The following is a 19,837-nucleotide window of genomic DNA, read 5'->3' as shown; positions in this document are numbered from 1 at the left end:
TGATTTTTGAGTGTAAGTTTACGCTTAATTTCTATCTCTATTTGTTAATATAATTTACCGCGTCTTTGTTTAAATAAGCGACCACGAAGTTTGTACTTAATTCAGAGAGTTTGCGTTAAATTTATATTTTAATTAAAATCGTAGTCGTATGTACGAGATATGACGCGAAGAAGATCGTCGTTTGAAAAATTCAGCGAATTTTTATTATTCACAAATTCCTTCGCTTTTCAGCAACCAAGCTGGCTACCCTTTTTACATTAGCTTGAAATTGGCCTCACTCTATCGCGTATGTAGCGTTCACGCCACCTGAGCTTAGCGCACCAACATATTCCTCAAACATTTGCCAAATTTCCAATAAAAATGCAAAACGTGCCCAGTCGAGCAAAGATTGTCTCAGTGGAATATTTGCGCAGAAACTTTCGATTACATCAACGATTCGTTTCGACGAAAATTCCTCACGTTCCTGAGCATCAAATACGGAAACAGACACACACATAAACACATACACGCACACATGGTGAAACCCAATTAACACGTACGTGTATCTTTCACAAACTTCTCTGCCATCGTCCTTTCCAAACATTTCACGTTAATTGAAAAAAGATTAAAGGAAACTCGTACAAACACCTTCTAGAAAATTGAATAGTTGAAATGGTAGGCGATGTAAGAGGCAAAAGTGATTTCCAATAGAAGCGAAAAAATCATTTCTGTTAATTTCCCCATTTACATCATTTGTCGCTTGATCGTTGTTAACTTTTGTCAAATTTACGAATTCAGACGACGTACAAACGATGGAAAAATGTATCGGATTGACCGATTGAATGATCAAATGAAGTTCTCAACTATAGTCTAGCTGACGCTTACGATCAAATCTTATTCTGCTCATATTCGTCATTTTTATCTCGTGACGAATTTACATTTTTCGTCATTGAAAAAATTGTTTCTTATTTCTTTGGATATTATGCAAATCGTTACTATTGTACAATTTCTCAATTATAACGATCTGATTATAATGTAATAACAATGTTCGCGGTACATGAAAGTATCTTCCACTTTAAAGTATTTAGAGTATTGGAAGATTCTCACCCTCAACAAATATTCTTCGCTCGAGGAAAAGACATATTCTTTGTTTTTTTTTTTATCTTGAGTGATAAGAAATTTAAATTTTTTCATTTGTTTAAAGTTTTGCAGTTGACAGTTGAAATTTGGAAATTTATATAGCGTCGAACAAGCAAAAATGTTCAAATATCCATTTACCTTAGTGTCCACGCAATTTTTACGATAATTTATTGGACTTTTCACTTACGTTACAGCAAACAAATAGTCACCGAAAGTTCGATCATTACATGCACCATAGAAAAATTCCGTATTCGAATTTAAGGGATTGTTTGGAATTCGCATTCTCCCTCGCCAACATACGTCTATCGTTTCTTAGTTTTCCCACTGTTTTTCCTCGATTCTATAGCTACCTTGTCTTTTTCTTTCTGCCTTTGTCCAAGCTAACGAATGAAATCGATTATCGTATTTAGGATTCCGGACGACGACGCAGCCAGGACGGAAATCGCCGAGATGGAGACAGTTCTGTGATCGTAGAGAAGCGGCCACGATTGCCCAGCCACGTCAGCGCGATCATAAGCGTCCTTAGGGAGCGGTGTAACTCGCTTTCGCCATTTTGGACAACGAGTTGCTGCCTCGTCGCCTCGTCGAGGCCATCCCTCGAATACGAGAAACCCTCGAAGCCGAGCCGTTTCGAGCAGCGATCGAAAAACACGAGGAGAGAAATTATCGAAGAAGACGAGGGAAGAAATTACCGAAGAAGACGAGGGGAGAAATTATCGAAGAATACGAAAACAAGTCTGGTGCACGGGAAGAACGTTCAGTGCCTATGAAGAATATCGAGATCACGATCGTTTTTCTCTCGATGAACGAACTTTTAACCACGACCACGTTTTCCAAGGTCTGTCTGTCTTCGCCACGAAGAGCCGGAAGTGCGCGGTGTTCATTCTTGTGACTGTATCACATTGAAATTCTTGGACGAACACGATTCGTTTCGAGTCTTTGCTACTGTCCTACGATAGTATTTCTCTTTTAAAATAGAATTTTTGGGGTGGAGACGAAACTTTTGAAAAAGAACGATTCACACGTTTCGTTGGAAAATGTGTCGTTTGAAGAGTAGTTGAAATAAGGTTTGTAAGAAGGAAATTGAGTGTATTTATGCTATTTCAATGTTTTAAATGCTATTTATGCTATGTTTATTTATTTCCTTCGATTAATGATGTTCTCGTCTGATACATATGTCGTGCAGCTTGGAGAGATTCTTGGAGAATGTCCGAAAACTCGGAAACTTTTAGTTTTCCATTTGTTTAGAACTTTTAAATTCGAGCTTGAAATTTGGACATTTATATTAAGCGGCAATAAATCATTGTTTTTGAAATTGGCAACTTTTCGTAGCAGACGATCTCTGTAGTGTTAACAGTTATTTTTATTGTAAAACATAGGTATGAGAGAATTGAGGTTTGGAACGATGAGCGATGTTTGCAGACGATGTTGTGCCTGTTACAAAGGCAAAGAGAACGAAACAACACGAACCTGGATAAAACTGGAAAAAATAAAGAAACCAAACCGCGTAAGTTATTATTCAGGCAGCAACAATGCAATAGGTAGTTATTGAAAATTCCTAAGTCTTTTGAGAATCTCGTTAAAACTTTGTACGAAATATCGGCCCTTTTTCCAAAAATAGGGCGTCCACTTCGAGCCAACAATTGTTCGTTAAAACGAACGCCAAGGCGAGCAAAATGCTACAAAAGAACGAAAACGATGAAATAAAAACTATATATTAAAAAAGATGGAAATGAGAAAACCTGTCAACATCTTGATGGTAAAATGTCAATGTGTACCATACAAGATATAACTATGACATTTCAGTATGTCATATATACATATATACATATATATTTAATACGTAATGTACACACGAGCTACTATTATACGTTAAGTATGTATATTGTGGTAAGAAGAACAATGAAATATTCTAAAAGAAACTTATTTCGAGGACGTAATATGCTCAACAACAAGAAAAAAAAAAGTACACGTAATAAAGATCCACCGAGCGTAACGATTAAATAAAATTGCATCGAGAAGTGTCAGGTGTTGCGTGTCAAATTTTTAATAAAAAAAAAAAAAAAAAAGCAGTGAACAGGATGATCCAGTGACGATTATTATCTTGGATATATCGACACTTTCCTTGTCGTAACAATCTTCTCTAACGAAAAGTATACGATAGTGAAAAAATATTATACGCTTCGTAATAGTTTCATCGAATGTATTTTTCTTTCTTTCTTAACAAAATTAAGATAGTAATAGGGTATATCGATTTGTTAATTTGTTAATGGATTCATTGTGTTTTTGGTGTTCTGTACGATCAATAATTTGAAGCATGTTCAAACTGTTTAAATTGTAATTATACGTTGCTATTATATTAATATGCTTTACTAATGTGCTATTAAAAAAAGAATTAATTTCTTTGTGAATATAGCGTTTGAATGCAATCCACCTTAAAATTACTATAATCATAATACCCAACTTAAAGCATAAAATAAATATCGTCTGATAATTTTTAACAAAATTTTCTCTTTGTCAATTTGGTAAATATTCAAGGAATTAATCTTTGCTGGCTCGTGTTGCATTTTAAAATTCGATCGGTAAGATATGCAGAGAACAAATTCGGAGTTAAAATATTTTACTATACGTAACGGTGCCTGAAACAGTGAATTTCAAGCGTGTAACCATTAAGGTGAAATATTTTTTAGAAGCGTCGATACGATCGCGTGATCGTTCAAAGCTTTCGCGCCTATTCAAGAACCTGACACTTCGCAATTTCTACGAATACAAAAGCCAAAAAAAAAAAGAAAAAAAAAGGAAAGAAATATAAAGTCTATCCTCGTAAGGAGTAGTTGAAAAAGAGGCAATTCTTTTGAGCCAATCGCAGAAAAAACAAAGATTTTGTGTGTGTGTGTGTGTAGGAAAATCGACAGAGATAGGATTAATGTTCTAAAATTACGTCCGCTGTACATAGAACGCATTGTACCGTGTAAGTCACAAAGTAAACATTGGAAAGAGAATTTCGTTCTTCTTTTTTTATAATATTCAAACGATTTTCATGAAATGAATTTGCAATAAGAAACGAAAATGTATATCTTTGCTGTAAAAATGCTGCTACGATTTCTCGATCACGAAAATTCGAAACGGAGTTGCGGAAGAATCGAATTACGAGAAAAAAAACTAACTGGCGTCATTATTAGATTTTGAAATTTCCGGCTCTTAGATAGTTTGGGTTTTGAAAATCTATCATCGATCATCGGTTTCCGAGGTTTCGCTATTGTGGCTTATACCGCACGTCGACAACTCCATTTAGAGAAGCACTTGTTTCGACTCCTCGTGCGTTCAAGCGAGATAAAACGAATCACACATTTGAAACGACGTTTGCTCAGGAAAATTCCACGAGAAAAATCTATTGTATCGATTAATTCATAACGTTCGCCGATTTTTAAAACACTTTCTGTCGGCTTTTCGAGAAGTCGAACGACACGATTAATTCGAGGACGAGACACGAGTGCTGGATTTAACCGAAAATAAATTAAAGAATACAGAAATTTATGGAAATCGCAATTCTAACTTATAATACGTTGCTATCGGACAAAACACTGTTGTTACTGTTGTTGTTAAAGATAATGGAAATGTTACGTTGTTAAGGAACGACGCGAACGTACGTAGAGAGAACGAGATTATTGGTTACTCTTTTCGAAACAAGTATATGGAAAGAAGAAGGGAAAAAGAGATACCGACGAGGCGTGTCGATTATGCCATAACTAATGTATCTTTATCCGCTACTGTTAAGTATGTAAAAGACAGGCGTAAGCTTTTACCCATATTTCCGGTCGACGTGAGATCTTAAACGCTGTTTCCATCCGACACAAACACGAGATTTCTTTTCATCGTGTGCGCACACACGACCATAATTAATAGATACTAATCGAAGATAATCAAACGCAATTTCATATAACTCTAGAACGAACTAAACTTGACGATACGTGTTTGTATTTAAAAGATGGATCATCCTTTGAACGAACGTGAGTTTCGTGCGGAAAATTCGCGTTGATACAACGAATACGTTTCTTGATAAAGCTCAGATATTTCTTCCTCTTCGATGGCTCGACGATCATCGAAACGATCGCGCGCTCCAATCGAGAATCCAGCAGCTTTAAGTCCGACGAGACTAACGTTAAACAACAATCGATGTGGTGTGATGTTAATAGAATCGACGGTCGCTTTCATTACCGAGAAAATAATCTCTGACGTAAAAATTGAAAGTCCAATTAACGATAAAGATACGATAGTGTTAATTTAAGGAAGAAGACAGACGGAAAGCAGGTGTAAAATTGAAATTTCATCGGTAACTATGACTTCTTCTTGGTTTACAGTTATTTCATAAACAACGCATCGCCGTATTAGGTGAAACGCGTTTCTTCAGAAGAAAGTGATAATCCGATCACGGCAAGCGATTGTAACCGGTACAACACGAGAAAGAGATAACGTCGGCTTTCTTGCACAAATGGATTAAATCTTATTAATGAAATTTTATAATTGAATTTTACAGATTATCGTCTAGATCATAGAATATAAAATTGGAAGATCATAAAATTGTTCTATAAAAATTCTTATGATCGTCTTATTCTATACAAAACTGTAAAATTATACCAACTATTTGCGTAACAGAAACGTATAACTTAAAACTTGTTGCCTCTCTATCTCTCTCTCCCAACTTACTGGTATTATTCGTAAATTATTGTGCAGGAAGGCGTTGATAGTAGAAACTAACTTATGTAAACCTAACAATCGTGCGCACACACGAAATAGCGGCCTTAATGATGATTTTTCAGCGTCGTACTCGTGATCTCCGAAGACTCTCGTACCCGTAATTGTAGACTAGTCGTCCTTACACGAACGATAGGCTTCCTTTCGCTATTTTCATCCGAGATTCGTGTCCTTTGCGTATTCATCTCCCACCAGGACTCTTCCGATCGGCGGATCATCGTCATTTTATTCTAGAAACGATTGTTTTTCATCAGTATGGACGAAACGATGATGTGCCAAATAATTTTTATAAGCAAGATCGAGTAACGAATGAAAAAAAAAAAAAAAGAAAGAAATGCAGCAAATTAGAAATCCGTTGGCTGAATATAAGCATATCAGTAACATCGTCGAGCAATTAATTTCCTTTTCACAGTAACAACGGAATTTTCACGGGTGAATTTAACGTAACGTTGAACAGTAGTAACGTTTGCGATGGTCACAACGACAGCAACTGTATTTAAATAAATTCTATTTCAAATTTTCAAAAATTCTTTGGCACTAAAAAACTACAGAACTTTGTTCTCGATCGATTTGCTATCGTTTCCACTGGAAAATACAACGAAATACAATTTCACAAATTTCTCTCGAAATTATACACATTGAGCGTAAAGAGCGCTCCAAGGTTTGTTTCGTTATTCAACTGAACTTTTATCATATATAATCTCGTTATGTATGATACGAATATTAAACATTTTATTAAAGATTTATTAGAGGTTTCTCGTTATTTATACGTTTAGCATTGTTTTCTATACGAAGTCCAACAAAATGTACAAATTGTAAACACCAAAAATCAAAAGACGTTTCATACACCATTTATCACGTAATCTAAAGCTTCGATTCAGTACCGTTAAAAAGAAAAACAAAACGGCAATGACGAAGCAACAATTGTAGCAATATTAGCGACGGATCAACCTGTACTACGATCGTTAAAATAATAAACAACGGATCAGAAGAGTCCAGCCCATCATTCACGATAGATCAAGTCCAAAAAGGATCGCATCCCTCAGTGGACCCTAAGATAGATTAGTCAAATACATACAAAGATAACGAAGTCGATAGCGTGGCCATACGATGGCCATTTTTGTGTGAAACAAACGAAACAGAAGAGAGACGTTTGAAAAAAAAAAAAAAAGAAAAACAAATGAGGATAAAGGAAAAGGAAAATTGAAACGGGTTAAAGGATCGCCGCGTACATCACGATTTTAGGTATGATAAATACGAACGCGCGTAGAAACGGTATAAACGATTATACCAATTTGTATGTATACTCGTGCGTATACTCGTCTATGTACATAACGAAGAAGAAACGATTGAGAAGAAACGAAAAGGGAAAAAGGAGGTACGATAGGACCGAGATCGTGATCTCTCTCGAGTGTCCTCGTTCGTGCTTCTTCGTTTTCATCACCGAGGATATTAGCGACAAGAGAGAAGAAAAAAATATACCTTAGGATTAGCGTAGACCAGCAGAGAAGTAAGTTTAGCGACGAAAAACCTCGCCAACTGGAGATCTTTTTTCGACGGCCTCAAACAATGAGGCGTTGTATTTGTGTCTGCGTACATTTTTAATGGGGAAAAAAACGAAACAAGATTATATTAATGATAAAATAAAATTACCAAAAAAAGATAAAGATTGATAAAAAAAAATGGTAACATTGATAAGCATTAAAGAGGATAAACGAGGTTTGCGAGTTCCGCGACAGATAAGGGAAGATGGCGGACGAGGCATATGGTACGTTAATAAAATGACGAAGCCATTGACAGATATCCCGTATGCACACATTATTTCTACGTTACGAGTAATATCGTCGACCAATCGTCTCGCGGAACGCGCAAACCGACGGCTTTAAGGAACATATGTGGCACATGATTGTATGTTGTTTCAAATAAAACATTGTTGTTTTGTATACTACACTCAGTTATCAGAGTTTTGCTTCTTTTCAGCACCTGTACTTCGCGATTTTCTGGAAAGATTTCCCTTCACTAAAATCCTTACTTTGCGTTTCCTAACATGTATCGGTAAATATGTAATAAGATCTAGCTCATAATGTTGTGAAATTCTTTTATACGTGTCTTTAATAAAAAGAAAGATATTCTAGATGTAGCACTTGGTATTGCATCACTTTATATAGCATATGGCAGTCGTCAGCAGGATTCGTACATACATTTTGAAAGTAATACGTAAACAAAGTTCATGCATGCAGCTTTCTATGACTTGCTGCATTTCGTCTGTGGTATTATGTACCACAGAATCGAGTGTACCGACAGTCGCACGTAACACGAAAATGGCAAGGTGGTCAGGTGACCCCCAAAACGTGGACATGAAAAAGTATTGCGTGTCTCGTCTATTCTTTACATCGACTATGATGCAGCACTGGTCATTCGAACATCAAATATACATTGGTCGATAAAGTATCCATCGTGATATCGACCACCAGAGCGCATTCCGTTTTTCGTCGAGTGCAGAATTACTTGTATCGTTTACTAATACCTCGTCGGTGATGTCACGTCCATTTTGCACATCGTCGGTGCTTGTACCATCATTAGCCAATATTTCGGACAACGTAAATGGCGAATACCAACGTGCAGTACAATAGAAAGGAACATTACCAACTGAAGGTTACTATTAACTCCGATCTGACTGAGCGATAAAAAAATATCTACCTTATGGAACATAAATAAGGTAACACATATTTTAATTTAATATTCAATTGATTCGTCGTTTTAAAGTTCGTCAACTTTCAGATGATAATTCAGATTATTATCAAACGCGTGTTATAAGTATCAAAAAGGTACGAGTTGATTAAAATCAATTGAAATACGTACGCACATTCTGTTAGATATGAAACCAAAGTTTCGACTTTTGTATCAAGTATGTACAAAACTTAGCTAATCTTCATCACCATTGCTACAGTAAACGATTTAAGGAAACGTCGCTGTATAAATGCGTCGGAATAAAATCAAGTTACTTCTAACTGTAACGTTTCTCTTAACAGCGACGATCTTCCAATTCTTATCTTTCATTTACAAAGCGAATATTACAAGTCATCGGTATCAACTATCTCTAATAGGCTACTCTCCGGCGTGACTAATTAAACTTATACCGCTATTTCCTCTTCGAACAACTCGAATTCCTATGGTCCATAGAAATCGCAAGTGACGTAATCTCACCATCCTATCGTTTCATTTTCATTACCCTTTGCCAGTCTCCTCTGTTCCTAACCCTTTTTCAGCCGCATGCTTTTACAGTCGCTTTAGCGCCGTTCGGTTTTCTCCTTTTTATTTTTTGTTTTCCTTTTTTTACCAGCTCACTACCTCTTTCCGGAGTATTGTTGCCCTCCCACCGAAATGGCGAAAAATCGACGGAACCACTAATTGGTTCTGTCAATCCTGTAGAGGGGACTCGCACGTTGATGGGTTGTGTCGGCTAAAAAGGAAAGGGGCGGCGCAGCAACGATGGAGGAACGTTGAAACGACGAAGCATGGACCACGTCGACCGGAAAGATTCGTTACGGGAATACAACGTTCCGGGAGAGCAACTTTCATTACAGTTGCGTGCTTTTTTCTGGTCGGTTCGTTCGTTCGTTTTTCCATTTTTTTTTCCTTTCTCTTCTGCCTTTTTTTCCCTCGTTTTATCATCGGTTTTTCTGTCCTTTTCAATAAGCTCGGCTCCCGTGCTTGTTCACAATATTCGAACGCGTTTGGACGCTTCGACGCCGCGACGCGACGTCAGCCGCGAACAACAAACCGACATCCATCCCGGTACGAAACGCGAGATCCTGTTTCCACTCGCTGGAACGTGCAATCGGAGAACGATCAGCCACCGACTAAACCGCGACTTGTTTTTATCTACGGTCCTGTTCGTTCACTACACGGGATGTTTGACAGTTCAGCCATTTGTGTATGGTAGCGAGATTTCAAATTTTATTAAACCCATCATGTCAAGCTTAGAGTCTTTTTTCTGCGTATCTTGCCTATCCTTTCGTATGTTTTCTTATTCTTTGAATTTTTTTTCCTTTTTTTTAGTAGAAACCAGATGCTTGTGTTATGACTCTTTTATGAGAATCATAAAGATTGTAGAAGTGGATGCACAAGTTTTATTGTACGGACTGAGAGGGAACTAAAACTACAAACTATGAATTATTTTATACGCTGTTGGTAATGTAAAAGGTTTTATAAATAGTTAAAAATATCTGGCTTCGGTCCGTAGGTAGATTTGCAATTGATAAAATCCTATCATTTTGTAAGATAGCAAAGAAGCGAAAGAAACGAGTATATGAAATTACAAACGAATTTCGAAGTACCATCGAACGAGTCCTAGAACGAATAACTTTTTCTTGATTCGAATTAACAAGTATGTAATTACGAACGCGTATGACGATTGACGACGAATTTTACGATTTACGTATCTTTTATTTTAGCCAAAACGATTAAAGTGATTTTATTCTGGCATTTGGAGAACGACGAGGGGAAAAAATATCACGGAGTATTAATAATGTAACTTGGATTTTATTGCATAGCGCTAAATGATGTCATGTACAACGTCGTTTCCGACGCCGGGGGTTTCCACTTCAACGCCCAATGAACTCGTGAAAAATAAAATCATGGAAGTTCGCGCAGAATTCCGATTGTGCGAATTCTGCTCGTCGCTTACATTAAATTGATCGCTAATAATTTTCGACCATCGATGTAGAATTTATTTCTTTATTTCTTTCGTTATTTAATTCAGATATTAATTAGAAAATAGAAGCTTACATTATTCTGTTAAATCGTCGTTAATCGACACGCCCACTTTAAAGTCTTTTGATTTCCCCTCTCGACATTTTTAACGTTAGCAACAAGCTTTTGGTAATGAAATCGGAAGAAAAAGAGGAAATATCTTACGATTAGAAGCCAGAAATTTTGCAAATCTATGGAATTGGAAATGGTTTTCGTATCGAACAACCGTGATTCCATCGATTGGCAAAATTTGAAAATTCCCTGACTTTCCGCCTGGTTACCAACAACGGTCGCATTTTTGTTGGAGCTTTCGTCAACGACGCAACTATAATTCTACGTTTCTATCATCGAAGAAAAAGTAGCACACAAGCTCCAGCTTATCCATCTTTCAGAAATAGAATCCATTATCCAAACACAGGCTTCTTTGCGTTAACGACAAACGACTAATATATTATCGCTAACATCCACGTTAAAACTTACGAGTCCTTACTTCGTAATTGCAAAATTTAATAAGCAAATAGTATCATACAACGTGAACGTTAATAGGCCACTAAAATAATCATTTTAAACGATTCTTTCGTCAGTTCTTATCCACCAGCAAAGAAAATTCTCATCGTTTCTACTTACTATAAAAATATTCTACGAACAAGTAGAACTAGTGGTCTTCACAGTAGCAGAAATAACGTGTATTTGCTGTAACGAAACAGCGATTTTCAGATAAAAATCCAAGCATAGGTTTCAGGCCATTTCACGAAAATTTGCTTCACAGAAACATCTCTGTATCCTAATCATCGTGTTCGCCATCTGTTTCTTTACGTTCAGCATCCATTTGCCCGCGATCCGTCGATCCGCAAGACGCGTTTAAAACGCTCGTCTACGTGGAATACACGCACTTACACACAGACACACACATGCACGCGCACACACAGAAAAAGTCACTTTTTCTATTTTGTTTCGAGGTCCCGGAGGAAAAACGAAGTCGACGAGGCAATAGCTGGCAGGATGACTCGATAGGTAAGTCGATGTATCGTGAATCGAATCCCGTGTATCGATGACTTTCAGATCCTGTTTTTCGTCAATCCTGCTGGCGGATCGATCGATCACTGCACCTCGCACACGAAGAACGTCTCGAAGCTGCACGGGCTGTCGTTCCACTTCAGCCCTTTACCATCCCTGTTCCACAGCTCCAGGCAGTGCTCCTCCTCGCCGTTCTCGTATCTGCAACGAAATGCATCGAAATTATGCTGTCTTTTTTCTGCTTTGTCTGTTATTAGGCATGCATTAAAGGAGATCTTATCAAACGGTTTCAATTAGCTTTCAGAACAATGAAAAGCGGAGTAATGCTTCTTGTTATGTCTCCCTCGGAGAGGCGAAGTCGATGCGATAGAAATTCCTCTCTATCCGCCATTGCTCGAGTATGCTAATATCTGAACGTTCTAATATGAGCCGAATATTCCATTATCCGAACAGAACGTCTGCTAGTATTTTCCTTTGTTAGAAATACTATTATTACACGTATTACATTACATTATTAGAGCATGAACAGCAATTAAAGATCACGAGGATGGCCTTTATTTTTCAACAACAATTTTTATTTTATACTATTTTATTGAATTAGGTATGATTCATTTCGTTCTATTTCTATTATTACGTTCGTGCATAATTCAATAAAGTAATATAAAACAAAAAACATTGCGCGTCTATTATTTCCTTATAAAACGAAAGAAACTTTTCGGATAACCTAATATATACATATCCTTCTCCTTAGATATTAAGAAAAAAATTGTAATTTCTTTAATTCTCGTTCAAACGAATGGGATTTAATATGAGAAAAATGTTTGTTCTATTATACGAACATTCTTGTGTCCTTACTAGTTTGCATATCGCAAGCTCATACCTGAAATTATTCGGTTCGCCGACGTTCCAATTTTCGAACGTGATTGGCCTGCCGTTCGCCATCCAGAAGAAAGTGCCTTCCTCAGCCTGATCGGTACCAGAGGTCCAAAAATGCTCGTGTCCAAGGCCGAAGTCCTTAATATGTTTCTCCAGCCTGTCGTTTTCCTCCTGCGACGCTATACTCGCCAGATGCATTCCGTGATATCGACAATACTGAGACGCCCTGTACCAGTTGGCCTGTAACGAAATTAAAAAATGAAATCTACGATACAAACGGATAGAATGAAATCTCGCTGAAGCAGAATTAAACGCCAGCCTCAAATTCATTACTGTTTTTCTTCTTTCGTTTCTTCCAATTTATTTTTCGCCTTTCCACTGTTCTATCGTTGAAGTGAACGACAAAACGATGGATTCGGCTTTATTTATAAATACACACGCAGGTTGTCGCGCTTTGTTACGCCTCGAGGTTTACTATAAGCCGTGTTCCTAACCGTCTCCTTTGGTACACTGCCGTGTCGCAGACAGATCGTCTTACATGACCGTCGAGATATACACAAAGTAGCGATAAACACATAGTTGTTGTCAAGCAGCGAGTTCTAGAAACATCGATTCGCCTTCGGTCCGTTATTTTATTTACACAAAAAAGGTGGTATACGTGACCATAGGCGCGAACGTTTGCGAGACCCGAGCGTGGTGGGGGTCGTCTGCCAGAGAAGGACAAAATCGAAGGGCAGTCAGTGGCAAATGAGGATTCAAACCGAATGCATCGAGAGGTTCGGAGGAATAAAATCGAGGTAGCTTAATCAAACGAATACATCGAGAAATATTATAAAGTCGAGTCGAATTATAATAATAAACTAAACTGGTTGTATCATCGTTAAATCATTTGTAACGTGTTAATTATGATTTTAAATATTGTTAAAAATAGAAGCTTGTATTAACCCTGTTAATTCAGTGTTACAATATTTTGAACTACCTCTGTTATCCTAATCGAAACAGGGGAACGACTGGTTCGCGGCGTCGACTATCAGAATCGTAGCGAGAATTTACGCCTCTCGCGGACGCGTTCCCTCGCGAACGGTCGTAACACGCTTTATCCGAGGAATTCGCTGGTCAGGAACAAAACAGAGTAGAATATTTAAAAATTTATTTTAATCGCTCGAAGAAACTAGTCTAATCGAAAGTTCTCTTTACTTACGATCAACGTTGTTCGAGAAGATAGAGTGAGAAATGAAATATATCGTGCGACCGTGTATGATAAAATATTAGGTGAATGACGAGTGTCTGCTTTCAGGTGAATAATATGCGTATGCGCCGATTCGGACGGTAATTAAACATTGTTATTGTGGAACAGGATTCGAGATAATTAAAAGAGACACTGGTTTGGACATTAACAATAATTGTTCGTTAAATTATGGACTGTGATATAATGGTAGTCTTTGTACATTTAAGCAGCAGAGACAGTTATATGCTGTATTGTATCACGGCACAATTAATGTATCGCGTTCATGTAATTAGATTAATTGAAATTCTTTTAAACTTGAAATGATCATATCATATTGTGGGATAATGGCAGAATCTAATTAAGGTTGTAACGGGCCTTAAAATATTTTCCACATTAAATCCACTGTTTTACCGATTATTACGCTACTGCAGAAAAGTGTTTGGACACGATCGTTCACTTTTGGTTCGATATATAATTTCATTTGAAAAATGCCCATCGAAAGACCTATAATACTTTTTACTCTTCGTTAGGATTGCAATGACGACAGAACGAAACTGTTGTAGGCCAATTGGTACAGAGCGTGCAAATAATTTTCGATTAAACATTGCAGTCGCTACATTTTTTAAAATAATCCCTTCGAATGATGATGAAACTCAACTGATAACTCTCAACTGACTCGCTGGCAATTTATTACGACGTTTCGTGTGGCTGTGAACGTTCAACGAAACAAGAGACTCGCTTCTCAGATCGGAAATAAAATAATTTCATCGAACGTTTCTTTACATTCGCTAACATCCACAATGTCGGAACGTTCCACGTGAAGTATCATTTTTTCGATTCTAGGAGTATCCTTCGCCCTGTTAACGCGCTATACGTCGGCGTCGATATTTTTCGGCGACAAGCATGCCAAAGACACGTCGTGTCATAAATTCGCGAGCGACGCCACGGCCTGGCCGAATGCGATTTTCATGTCGATGCGGAGGAATGTTTTGTCGAGGTTGCCGGACCGGAGAACACGTTTCACCTCCGTACACGAAGGGAAACAGGAAAAGAGGGGAATGGAGAAACGCGAAAAATCGCGTGTAACCCGGTCGGAATGCAAATAAAGAGCGATAAATAGGAGCGCCTTTGCGATTGCTTCGACGTCGAGTCGTTTAAAATCTCTTCCTTCTCTTCTTTTATATCTTAGCGGGATGAAACTATCCCGTTTACAAAATCGAATACTTGCGATATACGGTTTTGTTGCTTATTTTCATCTTCTCCTGTGCAAGTTACATCTTTACTTGGTTTTGTTATCGAAGGAACGATCAATGTGTATTCTTCGACTTTAGTTTCATCGAGTTTCGTCGTATGTGAAATGTCGAGAAGATTTTATAATTGGAAATGAAATATATGAAATTATCTGTTATTTGACGGGCTGAAAATCATAGTGGCGCGAATGAAAATTTTGAAGAATTTGGATTTAGTTGTGCACTTCGATTCTTGAGTCTTCCTTAGTTTCGTAATTAATTAAGTTTACGCTTGTTTCTTCTTCGTCGCGATAGCTTTCCGCGATTTGGAAAAGTATGATAAATATTTTGTACAGTAACAAACGCAGAACATTGTTTTATGAAAAAGTAGCAGTGGTTCGACTTACACCACCGTGATTATCAGCCCTCCCTTCATTTTAGTATCGTAAATTCTTCAATTTTCTTTTATCACATTTTCCCTGCTTCCTTTAAATCTTGTTTGAAACAGATTTAGTGGTATTTTTCTTTCCAGCCGACCTTTTATTACAATACATATCCTCCAATCTTTGAGATATACATATATTATCGTGAAAAAGATACGTGAACTTATTTATGAGTATTTCTTTTTCTTTCACAATCTATCCAATCCGATATTATAGTTCGATCATAATTTATTTAATTGAAATTACAATTTTTTTATATTTTTTTGTAATAAATATATCCACTTGAAAGCCTGCAGTATTCTTTGCTTTCGAAATGAAACAAATAAATTTTTCACATATTTTTCTGATAAATAAGAATATTATAATCGTAAGCGTCATTTTTAAATATAATAAATTACCATTTCAATACTAGTACTAGTACTAGTACTACTAATTCAGTACTAGTAATGTAATAAATGTAGTATCGGGGAAAAGGGCCTAAGGAATATCTAGCGAACCATAAACAATGTCCGGAGAGCCGAGGCGCCGATGGGGGCCCATCAATGTGTCGTCGGTCCTTCAAGTGAATAGTTTCATAGAAAAGGTCTACGTGGCTTTGGCCACAAGCGGTCGCGGAACACGTGTGTGTGGTGGGTCTACGGAAAGACAAAAGACATGCGAGAGCAGTCAGTTGAGTTTTAGTTGAGAAGTCGAAGAGTGTCAATCGAGAAGTCAGAGAGTGCGAGTTGCGTTGTCGATATAGTGCTGCTAGCGTTGTCGAGAGTGAGGTCTGCGTGAAAGAGAACGTTGGATCCGTTGTGTCGAGAGTTGTCTAGATCGTAGCGTGTTATTGCGATTAGTTCATATTAAACTACCATCGTTTTTCTGTCTATGTTTGTACAATCCATTCATTGTAAATAAATTACAAATATCAGGATATAATAACAATATATTCCATTGACGATACTACATAAATAAAATATTTATTTACTTAAACAAGTCAGTATTTCTTTTATCCTAACGCGCTTTAAGCTTCTGAGCGGAAGTGTACATGAAACGGATATACAAATCTACAAAGTATCTTAATTAGCTTAAATTAATCAACAATCGACGTTCAAGTCGTGGTGTCATTCGTAATTCGTAGCTACCTAATTCCATTCTTTCATTAGAAAAAATGGCAATGAAAATTTTGAAGAATGACAGGTGTCTCCCTAATCGTTCATACTCTAACGCGCAATCGAATTTATTCAAAATTACCATTTCGTACGGATATCGATGAAAATACCGCTACTTTATGGTTGGAGAAGACAACGCAGACACTCGTTCCGTGCAGCAAATTGCCCATAGCAATCGATGAACGTGAAAAGAATTATTCGCGATCGCGTATACCGAGGCAGCGTGTTTTCTCCTTTAATTGGCCTTTTACTTTGTCCACTGTGGTTAAAAGAACGAATGCGCATTAAGTCTATTTAAATGCTCTTGATCGTGCTGCTCGCGACTCGTTTCTCCCCGTTCTCGTTCCACTTGCTACAATTGCGAAGCTATTTCTACATTTGTCGAAGCTCGTTTTGTGTTTATTTTATAATGAACTTTTTAAATACCTACGTGAAAGATAATGTTTTTTTAGACGCATAAAATGTAAAGGAGAAAATAATACGATCAGACAATCATTATGAAATACTTAACAGTACCGTGAAATAATAATTACGATTTTAAACTGATCTCTAGCAGCATTTTTACGATCTTTTAAATTATTTGCGTGGTATACGTTTTATATTCGGAAGGGTATTTCAATTCGATCGAATCTTTCTAATTAACTTTTTAAAGCTTGAAATATTCAACAATGAAAAATACCACTTCTTCATATCTGAAAGAACATTATTGCGTCTGATAAAAAAAAGGAATGAAAAATAATATAAAAATTAAATATAACGATACGTGTGCCAATAAAATTTTAATTATATTTAATTCTGTTACAGTGCCACGCCAAAATAATTTACTTGTAATTCTTAATGAGAATTGATTGCAAAAGTCTACCAAATAAAAGAAGAAAGAAATATTTAATTCTATTCGAAAATTCGAATTTCATTCCACGCGAAAGCGTCAACGAAACATATATTTTCCCTTCAAACGTTCCATCGAATTTCAATTCAAAACCACTTTATATTATGCCGAAATTTGTTGAAAAATTGTCTTGCCGGATTTTCGTCGTAATTCGTCACTGGTGCGCCTTGCTGTACGAGTTTCGGTGTACCGCCGAGAGGAGAACCACCGGAGCGGCACGCTTCAGCACGCGAAAGTACGAGCTCAAAAAACGCGAGTGTAAAGCCGCATAAATTTCGCCAGCCGGCTCCATTACGCCTGGCAAATGACCGCGCAACAAGCATTCTCGTATTTTACGCCCGATAGGGGAAGCGCAAAGAAACACGGATCCGCGACATTTGCATATTTCGTTTCCATTGAAATATCTCTAATATTACGCGTGTCCTATTCACGTCCGGCGAAATGGCTACTTAGTGTTCCACGTTTTGGAAGAATTTCATGTATTAAACATCAGTTTGTCTGTTATTGATTCGATGGTCAAAGATGAACAGGGAGAAAGTTATAAATTATTTCGTCGTAAATAACTACACGAGGCACCTACTTACAATCAAAGTGGTATGATGAAAATAATAAAATAGTAATCGGTAGAAGTATACGTGATAGAACAGTATAAGTAAATAGGTATAACGATGTATCGGCTTGATGAGGATTTGTTATTAATTAATTGCAGAAAGAGGTACTTGAAACTTGTCAAAATTCTAATTTTCAAGGAAATAAGAGAGAGGTCGCGTTCATGAATTTTTAATGCGAGTGGAAATAAATTTGCAAAAAGATTCATCGTGCGATTCAACATAAAATTAATTTCGAAAGTGAAATGAAAATATCTGGAACTTATCCTTCCATACTGAACGTTAATTGCACTATACGTATATTCCAGAAGTGTGTTTAAGTACATTCTTCTGATTTCTTACGTAATCCAAAGTCACTATTTCTTCGATTACTTCGATAATTCGTAGACTGTAATTTTGCATTCTCCATTTCCATAATTCGTTCCATTCTATTTTATTTTCACAATCTTCGAAAATCTTTCCAACATTCGTAAGATTCTTACATTTTCGTAAGATTTGTACAATTTGTAAAAATACTCGTGGTTCGCCTCTACGATGTAATTTTACTCTGTTATTTCAGAAATTAAATAGATCAACTGCTTAAAAAATTCAGTCATAGCTAGAAAATCATACTGCGAGCTTCGCGTCAGGTCAAACGAATCCCGAAGCGAATTCCGATAACCACTAAAAAGCAAATACTCCGCTGTGACAGATAAAACGATAAAATAATAACCAAGACCATATTTCGACTAATGGTGTAACCAAAGATTTACTCGAGCAACAAACGAACAGACACCATCACAGCCCTCATTGTTTGCTGGCGAAACAAAAGGTGAACGGGTGCAGAAGGACGTTCGTCCCGGTTAATCCGATTACAGGGAGGATTGAGCAGCGCTCCTTTACGTTGTTGCGAAACGCCGTCATTTATCGCCGAAGAAACGTTTTACGTCACTTCCACCCACCGTTTCAGAGAGATCGTTGCAAGGCCGCGGACCGGACACACCGTCGCCATTACAAAATCTGTCTTAATAATGCGGTTCCGTTTGCACGCGAGCCAAGGAAAGTAGGTGACTCGACTTGTGGAGCAACAACGGTCAAAGAGAGAGGAAGAGAAAGAGAGAGTGAAAGAGAGAGAGAGAGAAAAAAAGTGATAGAGAGAGTTGTTCGATCGGTCGATTCATCTGGTTGCGTGAATCTCCATTTTCGGCTGGTTAACAATTTGAAAACGCCGTGGCACTTAACCGATTGAGTGGCTTCAACTGAGCACTCTGTATAATCGGGAATTATTTAAAGATTCTGGATGTTTGTGGAAATATATGTTTTTATAGAAATAATCAATTAAATCGAATTCAGATAGAGACTCATTTTGCCTACTAAATATAGTGATGACTACTTTGGTTTGCATATTTTATGTATTTTTGTGTATTACGTCTATTCTACATAGTTTTGTATTTTTAAACCCATAAAAAGATGTAGTTTAATATAAAAATATTGTGATGACTACTTTGGTTTGGATATTTTCTGTATTTTTGTGCATTACATCTATTCTAAATAGTTTTGTATTTTTAAACCCATAAAAAGGTGTAGTTTAATATAGAAATATTGTGATGACTACTTTGGTTTGTATATTTTCTGTATTTCTGAGTATTACGTCTATTCTAAATAGTTTTGTACTTTTAAACCCATAAAAAGATGTAGTTTAATATAAAAATATTGTGATGACTACTTTGGTTTGCATATTTTATGTATTTTTGTGTATTACGTCTATTCTAGATAGTTTTGTAC

General features: G+C 36.9%; 2 protein-coding genes across 19 annotated transcripts in view; one reads left to right on the top strand and one right to left on the bottom strand.

Moving 5' to 3' along the window:
- Positions 1 to 7,363, top strand: part of LOC122568968 (glutamate receptor ionotropic, NMDA 2B) — a 349,490-nt gene extending 342,127 nt beyond the window's left edge. For 11 of the 12 annotated variants that reach the window (XM_043729354.1, XM_043729362.1, XM_043729357.1 and 8 more), the window contains one exon: positions 1,530 to 7,363. In XM_043729354.1, coding sequence (XP_043585289.1) covers positions 1,530 to 1,587 — 58 coding nt within the window. In that variant the 3' untranslated portion in view covers positions 1,588 to 7,363. The remainder of the gene's footprint in view (positions 1 to 1,529) is intronic. The other variant, XR_006317279.1, reaches the window with a different exon arrangement.
- A 3,221-nt stretch (positions 7,364 to 10,584) lies between these two features.
- The window catches only part of LOC122569616 (mannose-binding protein C-like), a 202,486-nt gene continuing 193,233 nt past the window's right edge, over positions 10,585 to 19,837 (bottom strand). For all 7 annotated transcript variants that reach the window (XM_043730912.1, XM_043730918.1, XM_043730913.1 and 4 more), the window contains 2 exons: positions 12,527 to 12,762; positions 10,585 to 11,847 (listed from right to left, as the gene is read on the bottom strand). In XM_043730912.1, the coding sequence (XP_043586847.1) occupies positions 11,730 to 11,847; positions 12,527 to 12,762 (354 nt within the window). In that variant the 3' untranslated portion in view covers positions 10,585 to 11,729. The remainder of the gene's footprint in view (positions 11,848 to 12,526; positions 12,763 to 19,837) is intronic.

Source organism: Bombus pyrosoma, linkage group LG7 (assembly GCF_014825855.1).
Source record: "Bombus pyrosoma isolate SC7728 linkage group LG7, ASM1482585v1, whole genome shotgun sequence".
NCBI lineage: Eukaryota > Metazoa > Arthropoda > Insecta > Hymenoptera > Apidae > Bombus > Bombus pyrosoma.
The sequence above is the reverse complement of the archived record's forward strand: the minus strand, read 5'-3'. Positions and strand labels throughout refer to the sequence as shown.